Source organism: Gymnogyps californianus, chromosome 17 (assembly GCF_018139145.2).
Source record: "Gymnogyps californianus isolate 813 chromosome 17, ASM1813914v2, whole genome shotgun sequence".
NCBI lineage: Eukaryota > Metazoa > Chordata > Aves > Accipitriformes > Cathartidae > Gymnogyps > Gymnogyps californianus.
The window spans coordinates 14,431,462-14,454,208 of NC_059487.1; the positions used below are offsets into that span (position 1 = coordinate 14,431,462).

The 22,747-nt window shown below is 42.6% G+C and overlaps 2 protein-coding genes across 3 annotated transcripts; both read left to right on the forward strand.

The window, feature by feature from the left end:
* Positions 1–2,696: 2,696 nt before the first annotated feature.
* On the forward strand, positions 2,697–8,566 carry MRGBP (MRG domain binding protein). The gene is made up of 5 exons (XM_050907224.1): positions 2,697–2,928; positions 3,539–3,660; positions 4,219–4,300; positions 5,975–6,049; positions 7,119–8,566. Exons 1-5 carry the CDS (start codon positions 2,697–2,699, stop codon positions 7,307–7,309), a joined length of 702 nt encoding a protein of 233 aa, XP_050763181.1. The 3' UTR covers positions 7,310–8,566.
* A 1,714-nt stretch (positions 8,567–10,280) lies between these two features.
* On the forward strand, positions 10,281–22,509 carry OGFR (opioid growth factor receptor). Of its 2 annotated transcripts, XR_007767426.1 has the most exons (9): positions 10,281–10,563; positions 15,173–15,217; positions 15,947–16,009; positions 16,327–16,411; positions 16,797–16,875; positions 17,378–17,444; positions 17,724–17,872; positions 18,978–20,671; positions 21,907–21,958. XR_007767426.1 is itself a non-coding variant. In XM_050907437.1 (8 exons), the coding sequence occupies exons 1-8, from the start codon at positions 10,342–10,344 to the stop codon at positions 20,344–20,346; spliced, it is 2,079 nt and encodes a 692-aa protein (XP_050763394.1). In that variant the 5' UTR covers positions 10,281–10,341; the 3' UTR covers positions 20,347–22,509. The 2 variants fall into 2 exon arrangements, 1 of the variants encoding a protein (XP_050763394.1); XM_050907437.1 differs by having other exon boundaries at positions 18,978–22,509.
* The last annotated feature ends 238 nt before the right edge of the window (positions 22,510–22,747 follow it).

A 22,747-nucleotide genomic window follows, 5' to 3' on the forward strand; every position in this document is an offset into this window, starting at 1 on the left:
AGTTTTTACTTTGTTAAGGGCACTAACACATGGTGTTCTAAAATAATGACAGAAATAGTTGTAGCCATATTGCTTATCCCAGAAATCCAACGCTTCTAGAGAGAATGCCAAATGCTAGGCATATTTCTCAGTTGTTGCAATGTCTTACGAAACACCAGATCGTCTCTCCGCGGGGACACGACCTGATCCAGCAAAGGGCTGAGCACCCTTCGTTGATGTAATAGGCGGCCAGGTTTCTAAGGCTGAAAGCAGCCTAAAGAGTGGGAAGAAAAAGAGAGGAACTAAATTGTGCATGTCTTACCCGGCTGGTATCTGCTTAAAACCGAAAGTAAGATTTAAACTTGAACAAGAGGAGGGCACATTTTTCAGAATCTGGAAAATCTGTTCAGTGAGGGGGAAAAAGAAAAACCTCTAAAATTTAAAGAGAGAAAAACTTAACTCTGGTCCGAATCCAGGTAGAGGCTGTATGGGGCATTATTATACGCTCCCATATGTTTCCTAGAGGCATTGAAAGAGACAAGGAAATTCAGACACAGGGAAATGTAATTATTTGTGATTGAAACAAAATAGCAGCCAGTTTATGCATATACTCTTCCTGTTGAATTAACATTATTCTACTGAATTAAATTATTTTCATATGCTATTGTACTTTCAGAGGTAGCCATATGGTTTTTCACATTCTGTTTCACATGCTACTTTTTTTAGTCATCAGAACTTAATGACATAAAAATTGCTATCTGAGTTGACACGGTTATTCCCTCTTGATGATAGTCTTTAAGTAGAAGCATAATGTGACAGATGAGAGTGCTGAAGCTAAGTGTTTCACACAGACTTAAAAATAATAATAAAAAAAATCATTCCTGCAAAACTTTGAAAACTATTCTGCAGGGGAACAATTTTTATACTCTGTAATTTATTTGCTTTTCTTTCTTCCTTCGTTTTTCTACACCTAGAAACGTGTATGAAAACAGGAATTTAGTTGTTCAGGAACTCATTTACTCCCGCTGTGCAGTCATCACAGGAAATCATAACCCTCTCTTTGGGTAGCAGTTTAAGACTAGGTAGCAGCATAGATCAAATAAACATTGGAAGATTAAACAGGTCTGAAATCCATACCGGACTTAGGGCTGGATTTAACTGGAAAAGCATGCAGACTTGTATTCGAGATCAGCAAAATCTTGTTGACAGGTAATTTTGGCTCAAAACGAGGAAAGTAGCGTGAAGCCTGAGCTGTGTAAAGGCAGGTTCAGCGCAACCAGGACATAGGTACAGAGGTGACAGTAGGCAGAAGAAATCTTTCTGGAGATTCCTGTAGTCTTGATGCAGAAAAGTCATTCCAGCAAGATCTCTGTCGCTCTGAATGGAGCTCTCACAGAAACAGTTATTCTTGGAAAATTTCAACAGCATCTAAACCAGACTGGAGTGAGAGACTCCTTTCCTTTTTGAGAGGCGAGCCTGAACCCCGCTGGAAATGAGGATTTGTATCCAGGCATCCATATCCAGGATCCGCACCACCAACCTTCCCAAGGCTTCACACGTGAAGTTTTGGGTTTAACTCATTTCAAATGTTTACATAATGCTAGATTAATCTGTTTTGGGTATAAGCATTACATCAAGCCCCAAAGAGCGATATGAGTCATGTTAATTCTTTGCGTCTCAAAGGTACAGAAAGTTTTCCATTTCAGAAAATTGCATCTTCTCCTTCCTACTTTTTATTATTTGGATAATTTGCATGAAAATAATGTCTCTTTGCTTGTGAGTTTTTGCCCCCGCTGCTTTATTATTCACTCAGAACAGTCATTTTTTGCGTATGATGTCATTGTTATTTGCTATTGAAGTAATTTTAATGTCACAAAAAGGATTAAAATTTCAAGTGAGCAGTGAGCAATAGGAAAACCTGATCGCCTAAGCAACAGAAATCCTGTTTCATGCCTGCGTGTCCAATTATACCTAACAAGGCAAAACCCCCTTGTCACCGAGGGAATGATACATTCTCTTCCTTCCCAAACAAAATGGTTTTCTACGCCTTAAATGACGGGCAAAGCTGGTGGGTTCTGCATTTTTTTAAACACACCAGGCATAGTTATTTGTTAAGCATCAATGTCAGCTTGATATAAAATGATCCTGTTGCGACAAGGACGAGCGGCTCCCGCAGCGCTCGGGACCTTTCCTTCTACCTTGGCAGCTCCTTGTGCCAGAGGAGGACGGGCCGGGAGGGCAAGCCCTGGGGTGCCCGAGGGTTCCCTGGCAGCAGGGCCAAGCCCCAGTCCCCGCTCCGACCTCCGAGTGCCACCTCCCCAACCCTCTGGTGATCTCAAATGCAGAAGAACAGGCCTACGGAGGCCATTTGGGATGGCGGCGTTGCGCTGCCTCCATCACTGGCCCAAGAAACCCTGAAGCTTGACAACGCTCGGTAAGAAACTTCTCGGAGGCAGCCTGCGGCCTCGGTCCGTCCCTGAGGGGACGGGCTCCGCGCCCAGCTCACGCCTCCGGCGCTACGGCCGCGGCGCGGCCCAAACCTGAGGTAAAGCTCCCCCCTGCTCCAGGAGAGAGGCCACAGCGCGCCTTTCCCCCTCGCCCCGCCCGCGGAGCGGCCGGCGGCCCGCCACCCCCTCCTCCCGGCCGGCAGGAGCCGCTGCGGGCGGCGGCGCGCCGAGGGGGCGGCAGGGGGCGCGGCGGCCCCGCGCGGCGCGGCGATGGGCGAGGCGGAGGGCGGCTCGGCGGGCGCTGTGGAGAAGCCGCCGCTACCCGCGGCCGGGCCGGGGGCCGCCGCGGCGGTCGCTGCCGCCGCTGCCGCCGTTGCGGCCGCCGCGGCGGCAGCGGCCGCCGCTCCGGAGCCCGGCGTGCCGGCGGAGGAGGCCGTGGTGGTGTGGAGCCCTGAAGTGGAGGTTTGCCTCTTCCACGCCATGCTGGGCCACAAGCCCGTAGGTGAGAGCAGGCCGCGGCCGAGCCGCGGCCTCGAGTAGCGGCACTGGCCGGGGAGGAGAACCAGGCGCTGGGCCCGGAGCGGCAGGGTCCGCGCGGGGGCCTCCCCCCCCCCGGGGAGGGGGGGCTTGCGGCCCGGCCGCGCTGCGGTGCTGCCCCTAGCGGCCTCCCGCGCCCGCTCCCGCCGCGGCAGCCGGCCGAGGGCCCCGGGGCTTCTCCCGGACGTGGCGGGGCCTGTGGGGAAGGAGGCGCCGTGCCCTCCGGGCCTCCTCAGCCGCTCCTCCTGAGGGCTCAGAGCCAGCCCTCCTCGCTCCCCCATGCCATCGCCTTTCCTGACGTGCTGCCTTGTACTGTCCTTAGGTGGTTTTTCACGCAGCCTCTTTAAAAGCTCTGGCTGCGGCCACACATCAGCATTACCCAGTGGGGCACCCTCAGCCCCTCTAGAATAGCACCTGTCATGTAGGGTGAAATATCAGGCAGGCAGGGCTGCTCAGATTTGCCATGTGTTTCTCCTATAATGTATGATTTCCTTGTAACAATAGGATGGTTTTTTTAATTGTGTGGCATAAATAAAACTGTTAGTAGTGTTAATTGCATTGACTTCTTCCCCCAGGTGTGAATCGCCATTTCCACATGATTTGTATCCGAGATAAATTCAGTCAGAATATTGGACGGCAGATTTCTTCCAAAGTGATTTGGGATCATCTGAGCACCATGTATGATATGCAAGCTCTTGTGAGTATAAAGGGTTGATGCAGCCACGTTCTTATTTCTCACAGTTCAGGGGGTTTGGTAGGCCAAAATCACTGGGCCTGTCATACCTTTCATGTTACTAAGAATTTCATGTCGTTCCAGCGAGTTGATGGGGTTTTCCCTCTATAAAAGTACATTAGGTGGGAGACAATAAAACCTGCAGTGGTTTGTGTTTTGTTCTTTTTTTTTCCATGCTGTGTTCTGACTTTGTTTATTAAAGTTGCCTAAATGCTGATCCAGCAAACGTTTACAGAGGTACTAAAGTGTCAAATAAGGAGGTTATAGTGTGTTTACATAAGAATTTGCCATGTTTGGGTTCCAGAAATGATCTCAAATGATCATGAGTCATGATCTCAGATATTTTGACCTTAGTAATCAGTTTAACATCAGGAGCCTCCTGATTCTCTAATGTCTGAAGTGTCTTGTTAAGAATTATTTAGCTACTAATTGCATGTAAAATAGAACTTGAAATTGCACTTCTAAATCCAAATTAAAGTTTTTACCAAAGTCATTCATAGGGATCTTTCTTTTCTTTCTAAGCACGAATCTGAGATTCTTCCGTTCCCTAATATAGAGAAGAATTTTGCTCTTCCTGATGAAATGATTCAAGAAGTGAGAGAAGGTAAGATATGATAGCAGTCTCTTAGTCTTGGTTGCTCTAATCTCATCTCAGAATGGGGAGTTTAACAAAACTCCCCCCAAAAAAGAACGTAACATGCCAAGCCAAGGCCATTCTTTCAGACTGGTGTGTTAGTTGTATCAGGAAAAGGAAGTGTTAAACAGATAGAAGTTTATCTCATGAATTTTTTATCAGCTGACCGAAGAAAACTGTCAGGGAAAGGATCACACTGCTTGTGCTGTTCATATTCTCACGATCAGCCTGTGTGATTGACCACTGTAGGAGACAGGCTAGCGGGAGAGAGAGACCTTTGGTCAGATTCCACACAGTATTTCTCATATTCTTAAATATAATGTAGATGGGATGCTGATGTAGCACAAACAGGTTCTATTTATACCATTTAGATCCATCTTCTCCTTTTGGGTATACGCAAAAGATCCGTGTGCTTCACTGGTGAAAGGCAAAATGTGGTTCTTTGCAAGGTGATTAGTAGTTTATTGTGGGTTTTTTGCACTTTGTTGAGACGGCTGTAATATTACATCAGACCATAATTTTTGCTAAAATAGATGATCTGCACACTTTAATATGGTTCATTTTGTAGCAAGATCATTTTTTGAAGAGTAGGAGCTGTGGAGCTGATGAAAATAACATTTTCTGCATATAATCTGTATATAATAATATTTCTGTGATAAAATCTTCTGTACCAATGATGATATAAGGCAGTTAAATAGCAGTTCAGGTCATGTTTAAAAATGTACACCAGGAAGATACTTACTGAATAGCTGCAGTTTCAATAGCTGGAGAAACTTGCTTTTTGGCCATGGGCTTGTACCTTATGCTGGTATAGCCATCTCATTTTTAGACTATTACTAATTTTAATACGGTTCATATGTCTTACTTTTAAAAGGATTACTGTTTTTTAATGTCTGATGATAGATTTTTCATTAGTTTTTTTTTTCTGTAGTTGCATTAAAATTGATTGAAAACAAAACCAATATGAAATGTTTAGAGATGTTTGTATAAATTCACGGTGGTTTCGTTGCACTGTGAAATCACGTCTTTGTTTTTTTACCGTCTTGGGATTCAACTACCTAGTTCTTCCAAATCTCTCTCACTCATGATAAGCCTATCTGTATTGTCTAGTCGAACAGAAATATGCAGCAGTTTGACAGAAATCTTAGGTTGAGCAGTGAGAGCTGGATTTTCAAAGTTTAGCTATATGTGGGTTACTTAGTACTGTTATCCAAGGTAGGAGCTAGGAAGTTCAAGCATCTGCCAAGGGAGTTCTTGGGATATTTTAACCTACAGTGGAATGCTTCTCAATTAGTAGGTACACTAAACTTTACACTAAAAATTCAGTATAAAATCATAGTATAGCTAAGACTTTGCAATATGTTTTGCCTATTTACCATTTCACTTTCTTCCTGTTAATAATTTCAGTGGAACTTTTTGACGTGTGAATTCGTCTTGTTCAGTGCATTTACCCTACATTATGCTCATAGTATGCCTGGACTGTTAGCTATGTTTCTCTGTCACAGTGCTAAGGAACCTTTACTGCTGAATGTTGCAGAGTATTTGTTAACATTATGCACCTATGCTGAGGCTACTAATCCAGAAAAAAAAATACATACGGTTCTTTAAAATCATCTAACCACTGCCTTACAATCCTTTCTATAGGAAAAGTAATGATAGAAGAAGAAGTGAAAGAGGAAATAAAAGAAGAGATGGAAACGCATGCAGGTCCAGAAGAAGGTAAATTTGTAACTCTCTACTGTGTAATATGAGATTAAAAAACAACTGTAACTCTTGAGAAATTAATGTTAAAATGTAAATCCCAAATATGGTGTACGTTGTGATTTGTATTCAGACTTAGCATATGCTCGTGCCAAGAACTAGAATAATTTAAGAATGCAGAGAGTAAGCAGTTGCCAATATCTGATACTTCGCAAGATTCTCCTTTGCTCCTAATTCATATGTACAAAGTTGTATAGCTTTGGAGTTTTTTGTTTTTAATATGTACTTGACAAAACCCTGGGAGTCTGAAGTAATCTAAGAATCTCTGAAAGAAAGTTGAGTCCAGTTTTAGTGAACCTAAATACTCTGTGTTAGGATCTTTATAGTCATGGGGAAAAATAGGGCCCATAAATCAAAAAAGATTGTAAGATTGTGTGCTTAAATGGGAAGGCGGGCACAGTGTTTTTTATTTTATTTTATTTGCATTATCTTGCTTCTTTTAAATACAAGGCTTATTTTCCTAACACTTTGCTGTAGCACAAAGTCAAATGTGAACAGTAGGGATTCTGCTATTTACCTTAACAGACCAAGCCAACTGTTAACTATATAATTTCGTAATATTTATATCACAGAATAAGTGATGTTTTAAGATGGAGTGTATTAAAAGATCTAAAAATGTATTTTTAAAATATATGAAATTTCACATTTTGGGTGTTCAGTTTTAAAATCTATCTATAATACCAAATGTAATGACCGTTGCTGATTATAAATTTCATAGATTGGTCCTATGTTCTGTAAGTGTTCCTATTATTTTAATTTTAAGTGCTGTTTAATTCCACTTAATGAATTTCACTTTTAGCCTGTCAAAATCCATGCCTGTCTTTAAAGCAAATAATAAAAGCAAGATGTGCCTTTCTTACGGAAGATTTTTCCTTTAAAAGTGAACTTAATACTTAAATGGTGGTTAAATACGCTGAGAATTGATCGGTTTGAAAAGTTTTATGTAATATAAAGAAATTTGATATCACTTCTTGTTTGCCTATGTGTATGACTCTGATCTGGAATCATTACTTTGATCCTATTTCAGTTTTTGCACCCTCTGGAAGTTTAGGAAAAACAACTGAAAAGCCAAGCAGCAAAGAGAAAGAGAAAACTTCATCAGATTCTGGGTCCAAAGAAGGGTCTGATAAGAGGAAGCGCAACAGAGTCACTGAAAAGGTCTTAAACGCAAACAGTAATCCTTCCAGTCCAAGTGCTGCAAAACGACGCAGAACATAAAGCAAGCTGTGAAAGAGAGAAGTAATAAACTATGGAACGTGAGGAGAGAACAGTAGAAACGAGTAGCAGGATAGTCACTACATAAACTTTTTGAGAAAGGAAAAGATACCTGAGCCAGGTATTTGAAGAATCTGCACATTGGCTTTATACATGCAGGACACTGTCTGTCTTTCCTGATGTGTTTGCTAGTCAGCACCGAGTAGCTGAGCGACGGCTACCTTCTCAGGGCGTTGGGGGAGAAAGCTGGCAGCGTTAAGAGTTTATGCGGATGTAACAATTCCGGTGGTTGCATTTCAAACAAGTAACACACTCTGTGTCAGCATAGTTCATGAAGCAAGTGCTCAGTGAAACACGGAGCCTCAGTTCATGAAAAGCATAGGTTATTTCTGTAAATTTGGGATTGTTTTTTCTGCCTTTGCTTTGTTGCTGTCTTTGAATATTACAGACCCTCTGCGGGTAATGTTTGGCCATTTTACTTATTGCAAACATAGCGTTTGTATCAAATGCCCGAATTCTTTGGTTCAGTAAAACTAAAATTCTTTCAAATACAGATAACTACTGAATTGAAGTATTCTTTTGCTCTGTTTGCTGGAGGAACCTTTACTTCTTTCACCCTTAGTGATGTAACATTTTTCAATCTTTATAAGTTTATATACTGTAAGTGAAGTGAAAATGATAATGCCCCTAGACTGAATAATTAATAAGTGTCCTAAATAAAATATCCACTGATGTCACATGGTTTTGTAAGGGATCAGCTGAGCTGTGCGTGAACCTGGAGATGTTGCTTCATCCATTTGTAATATAGTAGTCTATAACAGTGGGGTTTGTACTTCATTATTTATTTTTTTAAAGCAGTTTTAGTAGATGTTGGAATTGGTATTCCAAAATGTTAATTTTGTTCTACAACTTAAGAATCTTACTGACGTTGTAATGCTTATCTTTTATATGCTAGAATATTAAGATTTGATGAAGTTACTATTTTTGTGTTGTGAAAAGATGGACTGCAATCAACAAACGTTATGTTAAATGGTGAATGAAGTAGACTGAAATGTTACTGAATTTGTTTCACCATATTAACTATCAGTTAATAAAAAGAAGAATTACTTCTTAATCTGTCAGTGTTGCCTTCAGGGTGAGGAACTAGGAATCTACTAGTTTTTGCTTTTATTCTAGGTACGTAGCCAAGTTCTTGTCTGCCTTACTTGCTTCACTTGTTTTATACCAAGAATAAATTTGACTTGTTTTTATTTTATTAAATGGTAATTGTTGTGTAACTTGATTAAAAATTGGCCCAACTTATTTTGAAAGTTACTTAGGTATCTTGTGCCTTTAGTGAAATTGGTCAAAAGTGCCTACCTGTGTGATTTTGGGGTTTTTTTACTAACTTTGCCTGGATCTTATGAACTACTACCCTGTTATTTCTGTAAGATATTTGATAAGAAATCCTGGCCCGCTGAACTCAATAGACAGGTTGCTGTAAGCTTCCAAACTAGAGGATTTTCTCAGTTCTAACTAGCATAATGCAATTGTGAAGTACTGAGTTGTGAAGATGAGGTTTTTGCTGCAGTCTTTTGGAAGCTCACGTGTGTACCCTCTCATACGCACCGGTGAGCTCTAGAAGGTCAGAACTCTGCCAGGATGGCCACTATAACCGCTTTTACAGCGTGATGCAAACTCGCTGTTTGAGGGCCCGAAATAGCGGGGCGTGAACGAATTCTAAACCAGAAGGTATGAAACGCCGTGAACTCAGTGCTGTGCTCCGGTGAGCCTTGCAAAATGTCCTGTGAGATACCTGCCAGCGGCAGAGCTCCGTGGAGCTCTCGTTGTGGGAGAGGTGCTGCAGGTGTCTCAGAGGTTTTCTGGGTGGGTAGAAATCGAACTTTTGTAACCTTACGTGAGGAAGCTCCTGGTTTTAATTTTGATGTTTAAGAAAAACGCTCAATTTATTTGGTATGATCAAGGTCCTAGAAGTTGTAATCAGGCGTCGCTTAGATCTATCATCGAAGTGAGTGCTGAAAGGTGAATGCTTCTGTTAAGTTTTGCTGTTTCCTTAAGAATTAAAGTGCTGGTTACTTTGTCATGATCTACATAGGTCTTGGCCATGAAGTGCAGATTTTGTAACTTCCAAGTCTCACAGCCTTGTGGGTAAATCCTTTTCATCCAAGGGATTCTAGTCTAATTTTTTTTTTGCTATACGAATGAAATGTTTTTTATAGCTTACAGTAGAAATGTGTCAACATTAACATGTACTGGTGCAATCTCTGAACACCATCCTTGAAGCAGGGAAAGTCCACTTGGGTCAATCCAGCAACACAGATTTTTTTAGGAATTTGTTGGTTGTGAAGTTAGGTGTTTGGAAAATGTAAATGCTTTAAATGAGCCGAGTGCTGCAGGTCACATTTCCTCCCTTCCCTTTCACCGAGTCCTGGCTTCTTGGGAAGATTGTTCTTTTATTCATTTTCCTGTAAGAGGACTGTTACCTCTTCCTATGGAAGCAGTATGTTTTTAACGTGTGAAGAAGTTAAATACACGTTTTGCTGAATTCTTCACTGAAGGAGAGAGGAAAGCTCCCGTTACTCTCGTATCTTGTTTCCAACAGCAGTCCATTTGTGTGGCCGGGGGGGTGTGGGTGTGTGCATAGCCTGTTCTGGACCCCTTACTGCTGCCCAGCGCCGGGGTGGATGGAAAAGAGCAGAATTACGTTTCCTCCTTTTTTTTTTTTCCCCTCAGGTGGACGCGCCGAAGGGAAGGATCCCTGCAGGAACACCGGAGCCGCCGGCGTGAGTGAAGGGGGAGAGGGACGGGACGGGACCGGGCGGGCGCAGGGACCGCGCGGCGAGCCGAGCGACGGCCAATGGGGCGCGGCGCCGCAGGAAGGGGGCGGGGCGTGCCCGCGCTTCCTTCTCCCCCCGGTCCCGTCCCCCCCCCCCACGTGCTCGGGCTTTGTGCTGGGCGCGCGGCCCCGCCGCCCCTTTCGCTTTCCCTTTCCCTTTCGCTTTTCCCTTTCCCTTTCCCCTGCCCGCCGCGGTCCCATGGCGGCCTGGGTCTCCCCCTGGGCGGAGGAGGACGAGGCGGAGGACGAGGCGTGCTTCTGGAGGTACGACTCCACCTGGGAGGAGGAGGAGGAGGAGGAAGAGGATGAGGATGGCGGCGGCGGCGACGACGACGACGACGAAGGCGAGCCGGAGGGAGCGGAGGCGGCAGCCGGGGAGGAGCCGGTGCCGAGCTGGGCGCGGGGCTCCCGGCAGGCCCAGGTGGGTGCCGGGGGGGGGATGCGGGGGTCCCCCGGGGCGGGAGAGCGGGGCCCAGAGCAGACCCTCCGCGGCGGGACGGGGTGAGGAAGCCCCTTCCCTGCCCGCCCCGAGCTCCGCGGGCTCCTCAGCCGCCCCCGGCTCCTGCTCCGCACCCGGTGTCTCTCGCCGCAGTTCTCCTGCGTTTGCAAAGGCAGCCGTTTAGGTGTCTAACAGCTAGATCGGTACTGGGAGAGTCACCGTAGCCCTTGGGGTTGTCTCGGATACTTTCGCGTGTGCGACTGATGTGCACGCGTGGATCTTTGTATGCTGTCAGTGTATTTGGGCCCCTTCTCTCTGGTATCCTAATTTACTATCAGGAGCTGGAGCAGCTTAACATACTTACAAGAAGTCAAAGGTTTTTTGTCCTGGCAGCGACCACTAGCATATAATTTTGTCCTCGTCTTGATGAAGCCGGTCCTCAAGGAGAAGAGGCAACCTGAGGCCCGTTCAGAAATGAGCTCTGGGGATGGCGAAGGCAGAGGTGTGCTCTGCCTTTATGACCCCTTAAGTTCCATTAGACTGTCATGAGCTGGGTTTTAATATTGTTTTCCCCACTATTCCCTGTGATCTGGATACTTTATCCCATAAATACAAGTTCTGTCTTCTGTATGGCGCCATTCTGATGGCCACTGGATTTGACGTTAAGACACTGATGTTCTTCAGCAGCTCCTTGCTTTTAAGTTTTTTGTTGGTATCCTCATCTTTGTATGGTGGCCTGTCGTATGCTCTTTCATGCCATCGATAAAAAGCCATCACATAACATCTGCTCACTTTAAAAAATGAGCTGTAACTTTTTATTTCTTTTAGACATGTTGTTTTTCTAGGGAGCATATTTAGAGCAACTCTGAAAACCAAAAAAATACCCACTGATGTTTTAAAAACTGCAGGTATCTGTGCGGTTATAATGAGTGAGGTCGTGCTGCAAAATGTGGACACTTGTGTCTGTGCCTTAAAATAATGTTGATTTGAAATAAAAGGAGCTTGTTAGTCTCATCTGAGGTTCCTGTCTTTAGCATCAATGTTTTTGAATTTGACATTAAGCATCAGTAATTTCTTCTACAGCAAAACTGTGTCTCTTTTTCAGTGTTTCCTTGGTCAGCCAACACACCCTACAGTAACTTAACTCCTCCCCTTTTGGGGAAAGGGAAACTAGTCCTTCACTTGAGTTTCATTTCAGCAACTCATCCATATTCTTAGACTATAAATAGGCAGATAAAGCTTTCTAATTAGTACGCTTTTAAAGGAGTTTAATATTAAAGTTTAATTTTTTTAATAAGCATTAAGATATTAAAATAACCTCCCTTTTAAAAAAAAAAAAAATCTGTGCAACATAGTATTCCAACCACTCATGACTTCCTACAAAAATACACACTGTATAGTTTGCAAACAAAATCAAAGTTGAAATACAGCAGATGGACATGCCCGTGCACATGTCTGCATCTTCGTGGAATTTACTGCAGGGAACGTAGTTAGGCCTTAGCTGTGCAGGTAGATCTGTGAAAGGTCGCGGGTATTTTAGGCGGAATAGCTGTAATACTTAAAGGAAGAGGCAGGAATTTCCTTTGAAGTGTTTTGCATTGTTTGGGGGCACGCTGTCAATTTTCTTTTGTACATGGCTGGAGTTCTGGTTTTGTTCACAAGTTTTAATGCCTCCAGAACATTCAGATTATTCTTTTTGAGTGTGTTTATTCTTCAGATTTTTTTTTTTCTTAGAGGAACTTTTGGATTGTGACAGCTGTAAAAGGAAGGACCATTTTTTCATTTCAGTGAGTGGGCTTTTTGAACTTTGCCTTGCAAAGGAGGATGTTGTCCCTGAGACTTACGGCCCCTGGAATATTGTTCTGCATCTTTAAAGAGGAGTTCTTCCTTCCGTGATGAATGTGTAGTCAACTCTGTCTGACAGTGCCTGAAAAATTTTTAAGGGCAGTGAGAATAATACAAAAAGAAACAGTAAATCTTCTGCTATCCATTTATGCCTTTACAACCTGCCAAAGGCATGAATCAGTTTCCAAAACTAGTTCCTACTTCTGCTTATGTTACACTAATTCTCATTCTTCTCCTCTCAGCCTAGATGGCATACTTTATGGCTGAAGCTGCTAATGTTTTTATTCAGTACCGAGGTTGGGGGGTTTTTATTATTATTTTCACTGTGCACTTTCAAAGCCAACTAAAAATTCTGCTTTTATCTTTGCATTTCACTTGTGTCTCTGCAAATACTCCATATTTGTGGTTTGAAATTCCTGCAGGTGTGTCTTTTCAGCTCTTTTGCATTTCTGTGCTTTTAGCTTCTAAGAGCGAGCGTTGAAAATCTTGAGGTTTGTGCTCATTTTAAAAAGGTTACCTCTTAGTCTGCTGTAATGCATGGGGTTCATGTTCCACTGCTCAGAGCCATGTTTTAGAAACAAGCCCTGTAGTTCTGCCTTCTCCTAACTCTTCATCAACAAAAGGTTTCGATCACTCTTTTAGGATTCTGTCTTCTTTCTTATTCCTGTGTCTTGTTCACAATCCGCACATTCTCTCATCCCTTTCGGTTGCAGCTGGTTTCCAGTTTTCAGCCAAATACTGTTTGTGTTACCCTCTCCTGGCTTTGTTCTCTTCTTTCCTCATACTCTTTGCACAGTGATGCACGTTCTGACTGATGCGTTGCAGGTTTGGAGGGAGAAACACACTTAGATTGCCTGCCAGTGTTGTGAGAAGTAAGGGGATTTGATTTATGCATGCAAGTTTCAGTCTTGCAGTTCAGTTTGTCTTTCTAACGTGGGAAGAAAGGTTTCTGTGGTTTCAACAGAAGTTTATAGAGACCCAGGAACAACACCTGCTTGGAGGGAGGGCTGAGTTTTGCTCTCTTTGCTTGCCCATCTTGTTCTCTTTAATTCTGTGCTCCAGAGTGCCTTTCTCCTGGATCTAGCTTCTTTCTAGACAAGCCTTACAGCACCTTGCACCATGGCATTGCATCTGTCTGTATCCACACTTACTCTTCAGCAAATCAGTTCTTGTTCAAAATTTGAGCCAGGCTGCTGTTAGCCTGTCCCACCTGACTGTGTTAAAGGATGTTATTTTACAACCTTAAGTGTAAAGAATATCTGGAAATTGATTCTTCTGTAATCGGGAATAAAATTTTCATTAATTCCACATGTATCAGAATTTCATCCTTGGAGTTCAAAAGTTATAGTCAAAAGCATCAATGAATTTCAGAGTGCTAAATCCCAGTCTCTGCTTACATCTTGAACAAGAGAGTAATACTGATCTGTTCTGGCTGAACATATTTCTTAGTCTTGTGTTTGCAGCCACTTACTTTTTTTGCAAATGTTAGCCGCGTAGCAAAGCTTTTTATAGTTGTGTGCATTTCTGCAGCCCGGGTAGGCTCTGGGGATGGACACCAGCGCCTGGACTTCTAATCCCGTATGGGCCGTGTGGCTGTGGGAAGTTCTGCCACCTACTTTGGTCTATGTTGTCATGTATAAAATGGAAATGTGTTGCAATGTAGACGGGCATTATTTTAGGTCATCACAAGTTACTACATTTAAAAAACAACTTGAGCTTTATTTAATTCCTGTCACCGAAGTATGGGGGAATCATAGGGTGTAAATGTATTTTTAAAATGTAATTTTAAAAACTTCTGCATTGTTGACCTCCCTCTGTGGATAAAGCTTTGATCTCCCAAATGCTGTGCATGCTTCATAAATTTTAAGTACTAACAATTAACAGGGCTGCTGAATGGATGACTTCATTACAACGAGGTGTTAAAAAATCTAATCCAGTTCCTCCCTTATTAATGAACCAGTGATCTGTGTTCACTAGAAAGTGGGGGGTTTTTTTATTTTTCTCTGGGCAAGTCAGGTTAGGAAGTATCAAATGAAGTTAAAAAATAACTTGGGAGAGCATTTGCTGCTTCTTTCTTCTAAGTTTCTTAAAATGCTTGTTTTGCAAGAGTCTGCAAGTCTTATCCCTGTTTCAGAAAGAGCCGGCTCTTGCTGTGAGCTGGTGTTGAACGCTGTAACTGCGCTGCGCTTCATGAGCAATCCTTGTTCATTTTGGTGGTTCTGCCTTGACAGAACACTTCTAAGCGCTTTCATGGTTTGGGACAAGATGGTTCATCACTCAGCAAGATTAAACCTGTCTGTGTTGCTTGTGAAGTGTAACAAAATCCCTTATTATTGAAGTAATCCACTGTAAAAAAAAAAAATTATATAATTCAGTCAAAATGCATTTTAAATTAAGTCATACTTGCAACCTTTATTTCCATGAAGTTCAGAGGAAGGAATGAAGCTGTTCTTTGTGATTTCTGTCTAAATGCTACATTTGGAATGAATCTAGCACATCTGTGTAGCAAGGAGAACCTGACACCTAATTGTCAGGTGGACGTGGCACCACAGGTTTTTCTCTATAGCAATTTGAATTATGAATAAAATGAAGTGAATTCAGCTGTAACTAGGTAAATCTGTCACTTGGCAACTAATAGGAATCATGTGAGTCACTGCCGTGGGTATTCTCCTTTTGTATATACTTTTTTATTTTATTAGTGAAGTTTGGTTTCAAAATGCTTCAACTAAATGCCTTTTATTTGTAGGAGCAAAGATTGAATTTGTCACCGCTGTCTCAGAGGGGTTTTCAGGTAGGCTTGACATAAACTTTGATTGCTTGGAGAGATGAGCGGTAATGAAGATGATGATTGTAATGGAAGTCCAATAAAATAAATATCTCATATGACCATGTGACTCTATTATTGTCCACTGTCTAGATCAGCATGATGCTAAATCAGCAAGGCTGCTCTCGAGCATAAAGCAAAGATGAAGAAAACTTTATTTCAATAATGTCTATAGGGAATGAGAATCTTGAATTTAAGAGATATCTCTGCATCTTAAATTCTGCGATTTTAAAGTCTGATCTCTGTCTTGACTAGGGTATATAGTAACTCAGAGAGAGACAGACAAGCAGGGCTTAGTTTGTCTTGTTTTAAAACCTTTGAGTTCAGGAAGAAAATGACATTTTACTATTCAGAATTTCCAGCTAGTCCTGACCATTTCTGTAGGAAAACCCAGCTGGGATAAAAGATATGCATAAAACATGAAGACCTTGATTAATAAGACTTAGAAAGAAAAGGAAATGTTTTGGTTAAAGGAGATGGTGTGAACTTCTCTTAGTCCAAAGTTGTCTTCAGGAATGCAGAGAAACAACTGCAGTAACAAACTGGCTGGTTTTGGGGGTGCTGGGAGCGCAGAGTGGAGGGCACAGGAGAGCGATAGGCAGGGGAACGTGTGTGGATTTTTTTTTTTCTTTCTTTCTTTCTTTCTTCCCAGAAGACAACTTTATTTGGGATCTCTGATCTGTCTCTCTTCTCTAGTTCTCAGGCAGGCGCAACTGGAACGCAGCAAAAGACTTGCAGAGATACAGACATCGTTACCCGGTATGGACTAAATGATGATGCACACACTCTTGTGGCTCTTCCTCATCGCATGCTAAGTTTAGGAACACTTTCCAGATTTGAGGGCACCCTTTTGTCATTACATTGACAGGCTCAGAACCTTTAAAGGATTCATTTGTGAGAGGGAAGGGATGATGTACATGTGGGTGCATCAGAAACAAGCTGTTACTTCCCAAAACACATTTCAAGGATTTAGCTTGAAATGTTTAGGAAAAGTGAGGGAAAGCAAGGAGAAGTGTTGAAGTGAATACTGCCTTTTAAAAGATTGCTGCTTGTTGATTTCTTGTTCTCATCTCCAGGATTTGGTAGAATCAGAAAATGAGGAGGAAGAAGAGATGTGGAACTTAAGCTTTTATAAAAATGAGATTCGTTTTTTGCCTCAGGGTGAGTAGCTTGTGTGATGACTGTTTGATGCAACTCTGCTGCAGCTGGTTGAATTGGTGAAAGAGTAGCTTGATCCATGTGGGACAAGTATTAAAAAAACCAAACCGAACAAACAAAACACCACCAAAACAAACAAAAAAACCACCAAGAATTTCCATTTTAAAATGTCCTTGTTCCTGCTGTATGTGTGTTCCTTAATTTTCTGTTTGATGGTAGAAAACTAAGGGTTTTTTTCTGGCTTACCAGGATAGTTGTCTAGTTAGAGAAGCTAATGCCTGTATGCGAACACCCAGCTCTGGATAATGAGCCACCTTGGGTGACTGGCTAACTTGAATTTTCATTTGGTGTCATTTCTTCTTGCCTGACTGTTTCCTTTTCTTTTCAGGTTTGCATATTGAAACTCTGCTTGAATCTTGGTGGGACAACTATGAAGTTCTGGAAGAAAACCATTCTTACATACAGTGGTAAACTGTCTGCATGAATATAGTGCTTCTCTTTAGTTGTGCCTCTTGTAGGAGTCGCTTGTATCTGTGTTCCTGAATTCAGCTTCCCAAAAGGCCCAGAATTATTCCTGAGTGAAACCTGTGTCCACTTTATTTTTATTGAGTTATATTCTTCTGGAAACAATGCAGTGGAAATCCTGAAGACATGGGTTTCCAGTGCAGCTGTGGCAAGAGATCTCAGTCATGCTTGCTCTTACAGCATACCACAGAACAAAGTATTAGGGCAATGAGAGAGAGATCTAGATAAGCAAATTACGTTGTTATCATTTGTGTAGACAACGCTTTTATGGGAGGGATTTATTTGTCATATAGTAAACTACTACTGTGTCCATGAGAATGTGAGATCTCCAAGAGATGCCTGGGATATCACAATTTTTGGAATCTTTTTTAGTTTTAACAAAATGGATACCCTGGGTTGGATGTCATCTTTGCTCATCTGGGCTGAAAATTTCTTTCCCTTCAGGCTGTTCCCTTTACGTGAACATGGGATGAATTGGCGTGCCAAATCACTCACGTGTCAAGAAATCCAGGTATTGAAAGCTTTTGTCTTTTTTGAGATCTGAAGGATGTTAGGTTTTTCCCTAAATGCCTTATATTTGAAGTCTAGGGTTTTTTTACATTGCTTCCTTGGGGCCTTAGTGTGAACGGAGCTCACTCAGGCCCTGTTAAGCATTTGTCTGTCTTGTGTATGACAAGCAAATGAAATGCTTGGAGATATAATCAAGCCTTGTTTATAATTCAGGTGCCACTTAAACTGGTGCAGGTGATTAGGGAGTTGCGTGTTGTACTCATTGGTCTGTTGTTTTCAGGCCTTTAAGAAGTCCAAGGAAGTTATGCAAAGGTTTATACGTGCTTATCAGCTCATGCTGAGATTTTATGGAATCATTCTGATCAACGAGGAAACTGGAGAACTTAAGAGAGCAGAGAATTGGGCTGAACGATTTCAAAACTTGAACCGGTGAGTCTCTGTTTATACTGCTGGTCATTTACTACAGCCAGGCGCTTCTTTGAGAAGAAAAAAAAGTCAAAGTCAAGAAAATCCTCAGCCCTTGATGAATGGAGGCTTTTGTTGATAAAAAAGTTAGCTAGCTAAAGTATTTTTAACTTGGCTCAGCCTCTGACTGTAGGTCATCACACTCTCTGTGACTTTAATAAGTGACAGGTATAAGTAAACCAGCTGAGACTGGTTTTCTTTTGTATCCAGTGCAGCTCTTAACAGCAGGTATTCTTCATGTTGGTCTCCTGAAGTACGAAATACAGACTTGGAGATGTTAATATTTGCTCTAGCAGAGCTTCTGTTTAAAACCGTCTTTTAAGCAGGAATCACCAAAACGTTTTCACAGGTAGCCAAATTGCCTTTGTAGTATGCTGTTAAACTACAAACTAGGAGTGTTTCCGTATGCTTCCCTGATTGTTTATAAAGCTGCCTTAACGTGTGTAAAATGCTTTGAATCCTTGGTTGAAAGGTGCTCTGCAAATTGATGGTAACATTTTTATATTATTGTAGGTCTTACCATAGAGATAGTAATGACCCTAATGATGTTAACAGGGGCTCTAAAAGGACTGCACATACTCACAAAAGAAAAACCAACCTGAAGACTGTGAAGTATAAAAAACCAAAAAAGCAAGCTGTGTCTAGCTTAAGTCCCTGAGTCATGAATTTCTGGCAGCATCCTTACATGCCTGTATTCTTACACTTTTCTACAGTCTTACCCTGCAGGATCGCTGTCAGGGACAGGATATTGGGCTGCATGGACTTGTGTGTCTGACCCAATATGGTGGCTGTTATCTGCTGGTGGGTGATGCAGAAAGCCAGAACCTTTCCAAGCAGTTGAGGTGATTAATCCTAGCAGGCCAAGAAGGGCTAGGAAGGTACTGCTGAAGGCAGACAGCGGCAGTAGGTTCTTTAAAAGTAAACCTCTCTATAGCCCCCTCTGCATTGTCAAATAGTGTCTAATAGATCACAGTCAATAATGCACAAAGCATTTTGCAGATACCCCGGGGGTTCGTAATGACTTGTAAGACTTGCACTTAACAACTTATGGCTTATCTGTTTTGTTCAGGTTCAGCCACAACAATTTGCGGATTACTCGCATCCTGAAGTGCCTGGGGGAGATGGGATATGAACGCCATCAAGCGCACTTGGTAAAGTTTTTCCTAACAGAAACTCTTGTTAAGGAGACATTACCAAATGTCAAGAGAAGTGCCTTGGATTACTTCTTGTTCACCATCAGAAGCAGACGGAAGAGAAGAGAACTAGTCCACTACGCTTGGCGACACTTCAAACCTCGGGGCAGCTTCGTGTGGGGGCCACTCGACAAACTCTTGAAGTACAGACCCCGCTCTACTAAGTCACAGCTGCCCCAAAAGGCTGAAGAGAAACAGGAAGCTCCTGGTAAAAAATCTGATGATTCTGCGGAAAAGGATCAGAACCAGGCTCTAGAGGAAGAACAGAAAGCTGGAGATGCTGCAGACTTGCAGCCTAAAGTGAATGATGAAGATGTAGAAGAGATCAGTGAATGTGTTTTGAAGGGAGGAGATGGTGAAGAGGAGAAAGAGGCTTCATTTGCCCAGCAGGAGGAGAACGATTTAAACAGTGAGGCTGAAGTGCAGGGTACAGCAGAGAATGATTGCACAAAGGAGAGCAAGAAGAGAAAACTGGATGCAAATATAGCAGACGCTAAAAAGAGTGGACCATTAAAAAGCCCTACTGATATTGAAAACATTTCCCGTAATCTAGGAGAATGTGCAATTGATGCAGAAACCCCCTCCTCAGTTCCACTGTTACAAGCAGAAGAGGACCAGGAAACACTGAAAGAAGACGATGCAAGCACCAAAAACTCAACAGTGCCGGAGACTGCTGATGCAGCTGTAAAACGGAGGAAAGTTGATAAAAGAACATCGAGAAGCAAAACATTCAACCTGGCCATAAACCTGAGCATGGGGCACTCTGCCTCCAGTGCCAAGTTAAATCCATCTGTTGCAAACACTGAGGCTGAAAAAGAAAATGTCGGTGAGAAAAACGCAACTGTGGAATTGACAAGTGAGAAGGGTGGTGGTGATACAAATGGTGGGACTGAGACACCCCTGGTGGGTTCCAGGCTCCCCAAGACTGGCTGGACTTCTCCAGTAAGTGATGGCTTGGAGTCGAGTGGAGATCAAGTCACAGCAAGGAGTGATCAGCACCACTGCGACAGCACGCTCCTGGGAGGCAAAAGTGAGGTAGATGGGGTAGAACAGCATAAAAAGGCAGAAAACGCAAGTGAAAAAAGGGAAGCAGAAGTCACAGGCAAGAAACAAGTTCCAGAGAGTCTTGAGCAGAGCGTGACATCCGCTTGTCCTGAAGAAGACAGTGCTGAGGTTGCAACACAACAACCTGAACGGTCTGAGCATGCAGCAGAACCTGATGAAGAGCAGGTAGCAGCAGAGTGAGACCAGCATGGCAAGCACTCGAGCGAGTGGAGATGACACTGCCCTAACTGCTAGGAGCCAGCTTTAATGATTTGGTTAGCAGAAGTACACGGAAGAATAAACTCCCTTTGGGCTGACCCAGGCTAGCCCCTCTCTGAGTTTCACTCTTCCACACTTTTTTAATCATCGGTAGTAACTTCACAGAGATCCAGCCCTTGGTTACCCTGAACAGGAAAACTCTAATTTAGTCATCTTCACGGACAGGCTGTGTCCTGTTCCTGTTTTTTATCTGATATTAAGGACTGCCTTGGAGCAACAGGGATTTTTGCACTTTGCTTTGATGCTGGTATGTCCCTTCTTAAAGAGAAGAGGAAAACTGATCTGTTTCCTTGTTTGAACTAGACAAGTATTTATTAATTTTCAATGTAAGACAGCATGACCTAATTTGCCAGGCCTTTGTATTACCGTGTAACTTCTATTTGCTACTTTGAAAGGCTGTACCTTCCCAGGAGATTTATTCCTGGCAAAGGTGCTGTTTGCCTGAAAGAGATGAGTATATGCATTTCACATCATGTAAGAGTATAGTTGCCTCTCCTCCTATAAAGAAAGTTGGTTTGACTTTAGGCTGGAATAAAATGCGTAGTCAAAATGTATCTCTGACCAGTATTAACCTTTGTGTACAGATACTGTTCTCTAGGGTCCCAAGGGCTGAGTAATTTGTTCTCTTTATCCACCGCAGAAGTTGCTTTGTAGTGCTTGTTAGAGTTGTTAAGAATATGAATTGTCTACTGGTTCCTAAGAGAAAAACCTTCAGACTTTGCATAAAGCTGGCTAGAGCTCTTCTCCCCCAGGTTTTTCCACCACTTTTGGACCCTTGATAGTCTTCCAGAGATACTTATGTCCGCTACTGGTTCAAAGGCCTGCCTTCCTCTATTGCCAAAATAGGACAAATATTTGTCATTGCATTTTTTCAGACTTTGCGGTTAATTTGCAGTGGCCTGTGGGGTTCTCTCTTCTGCAGGCCCATCACATGAAGTTAGATGTGTCAGATTTAACTCACTTCCTAGTTAGGGCAGGATTGTTTTACCATTAGCGATCAGCATGTCAGACAGTGAGGGCATGTTCGAGTGCAGCATGTCTGGAAACCACTGGGCTTTGTGGGGTAGTTAATTGAAACTGTAATTGGAGGGGGTACGCTTGTCTGCTTCATTTATTTACAGCCCTCAAGAATTTACTTTCAGACCTTGCCAGCTATTTGCCTGCCTTAATGTTCCTGACCTCCCTGTTAGCTATTCTGCCTGACTTACACAGTATTCAACCGAGTCTGAAGGAGCACTAAACAATTTAGCACATTGGCTCCTAGAGATTTACAACAGAGAACCTGTTTCATGAAGCAGAGGAAACCGTTTCCAACAGCCAGAAGGTCTGGACTTGCTGTTTGCTCAGATTGTTTGTTTTAGTTTTGGGGTTTTTTAGGTGCTGCTTGTTTTATGTAGGAGATGGCTAGAGGCTTGCCCGCCTTGCCCGAGAGCAGATGCAGTAGCCTGTGCAATGTTAATGTTTTTCCTCTCTCTGCTACAGCTCTTAAGAAGCTTCATCTTTCAAGGAATTTGATCGGTGACTTGCCTTCCCAGACTGTAGGTCCTGATCCAGCATGTCACATACATGTGTGTGGGAACAGAAGTCTGCAAGCTTAATACCTAATGTTTATGGTCACACACGTGCTGGAAAAAGGCTTTAATGTTTTTAAAATACTTTTTTTTTTCTTATGAACGAATGGAGTTAAATAGCCAATAAGAATACACTTAACTACAGATATAAATACTTGAAGATGTTGAGTGAAAATTCTTTCATAAAAGATTCATAAGAAATTGTTAATTGTGGCTTTTGTACAGATTTATAGTAACTTTTTTATTTAATGAAGTTTTCATTGTGAATATGTGCTCAGTTGAGGCATAGATCATAAATCTTGTTATGGTGATGTGTGGTTTGTTTTTGTGTTTAATGGGATTTCACTGTGAGCCCGAGTCTGGAGTGCTCAAACCAAACCGTTCCCTATCATGATCAGGTTTAGAGTTTCGGCTGTAGGTGTTTGCAGTGAGTTCACAGGATGTTTTCCAGCACTCAGAGCTGTATCACAGTCTGTTATATTAATGTCACCTATTAAAGCATGATTTTAATGCATACTAGTTTCCACTTATCTTTTTTTATCTTTGAGGGCAGGATGTGACCACGAATCTGCCCCACCACCCCCACCCCTGTAGCCATCTGCTGTTGCTTGGGCACCTCCAACGAGTGGGTGCGTGGGGCTGTCTGGCATTCATTCCCAAGCAGAGGTCTGGTGGGCCCACCTTGAGATAAACCTGCTGCTTGTTCCGTGTAGAGATGACGATCGAGTCGTCTTCCACCGCTGTAAAACGTG

Coding starts and splice junctions, on each gene's coding strand:
- MRGBP (XM_050907224.1), top strand. CDS start 2,697: ATGGGCGAGGCGGAGGGCGGCTCGGCGGGCGCTGTGGAGAAGCCGCCG. Junction 4,301..5,974: donor GATTCAAGAAGTGAGAGAAG/GTAAGATATGAT, acceptor TCCTTTCTATAG/GAAAAGTAATGATAGAAGAA. Junction 6,050..7,118: donor GCATGCAGGTCCAGAAGAAG/GTAAATTTGTAA, acceptor ATCCTATTTCAG/TTTTTGCACCCTCTGGAAGT.
- OGFR (XM_050907437.1), top strand. CDS start 10,342: ATGGCGGCCTGGGTCTCCCCCTGGGCGGAGGAGGACGAGGCGGAGGAC. Junction 16,010..16,326: donor GATACAGACATCGTTACCCG/GTATGGACTAAA, acceptor TCTCATCTCCAG/GATTTGGTAGAATCAGAAAA. Junction 17,873..18,977: donor CGATTTCAAAACTTGAACCG/GTGAGTCTCTGT, acceptor TGTTTTGTTCAG/GTTCAGCCACAACAATTTGC.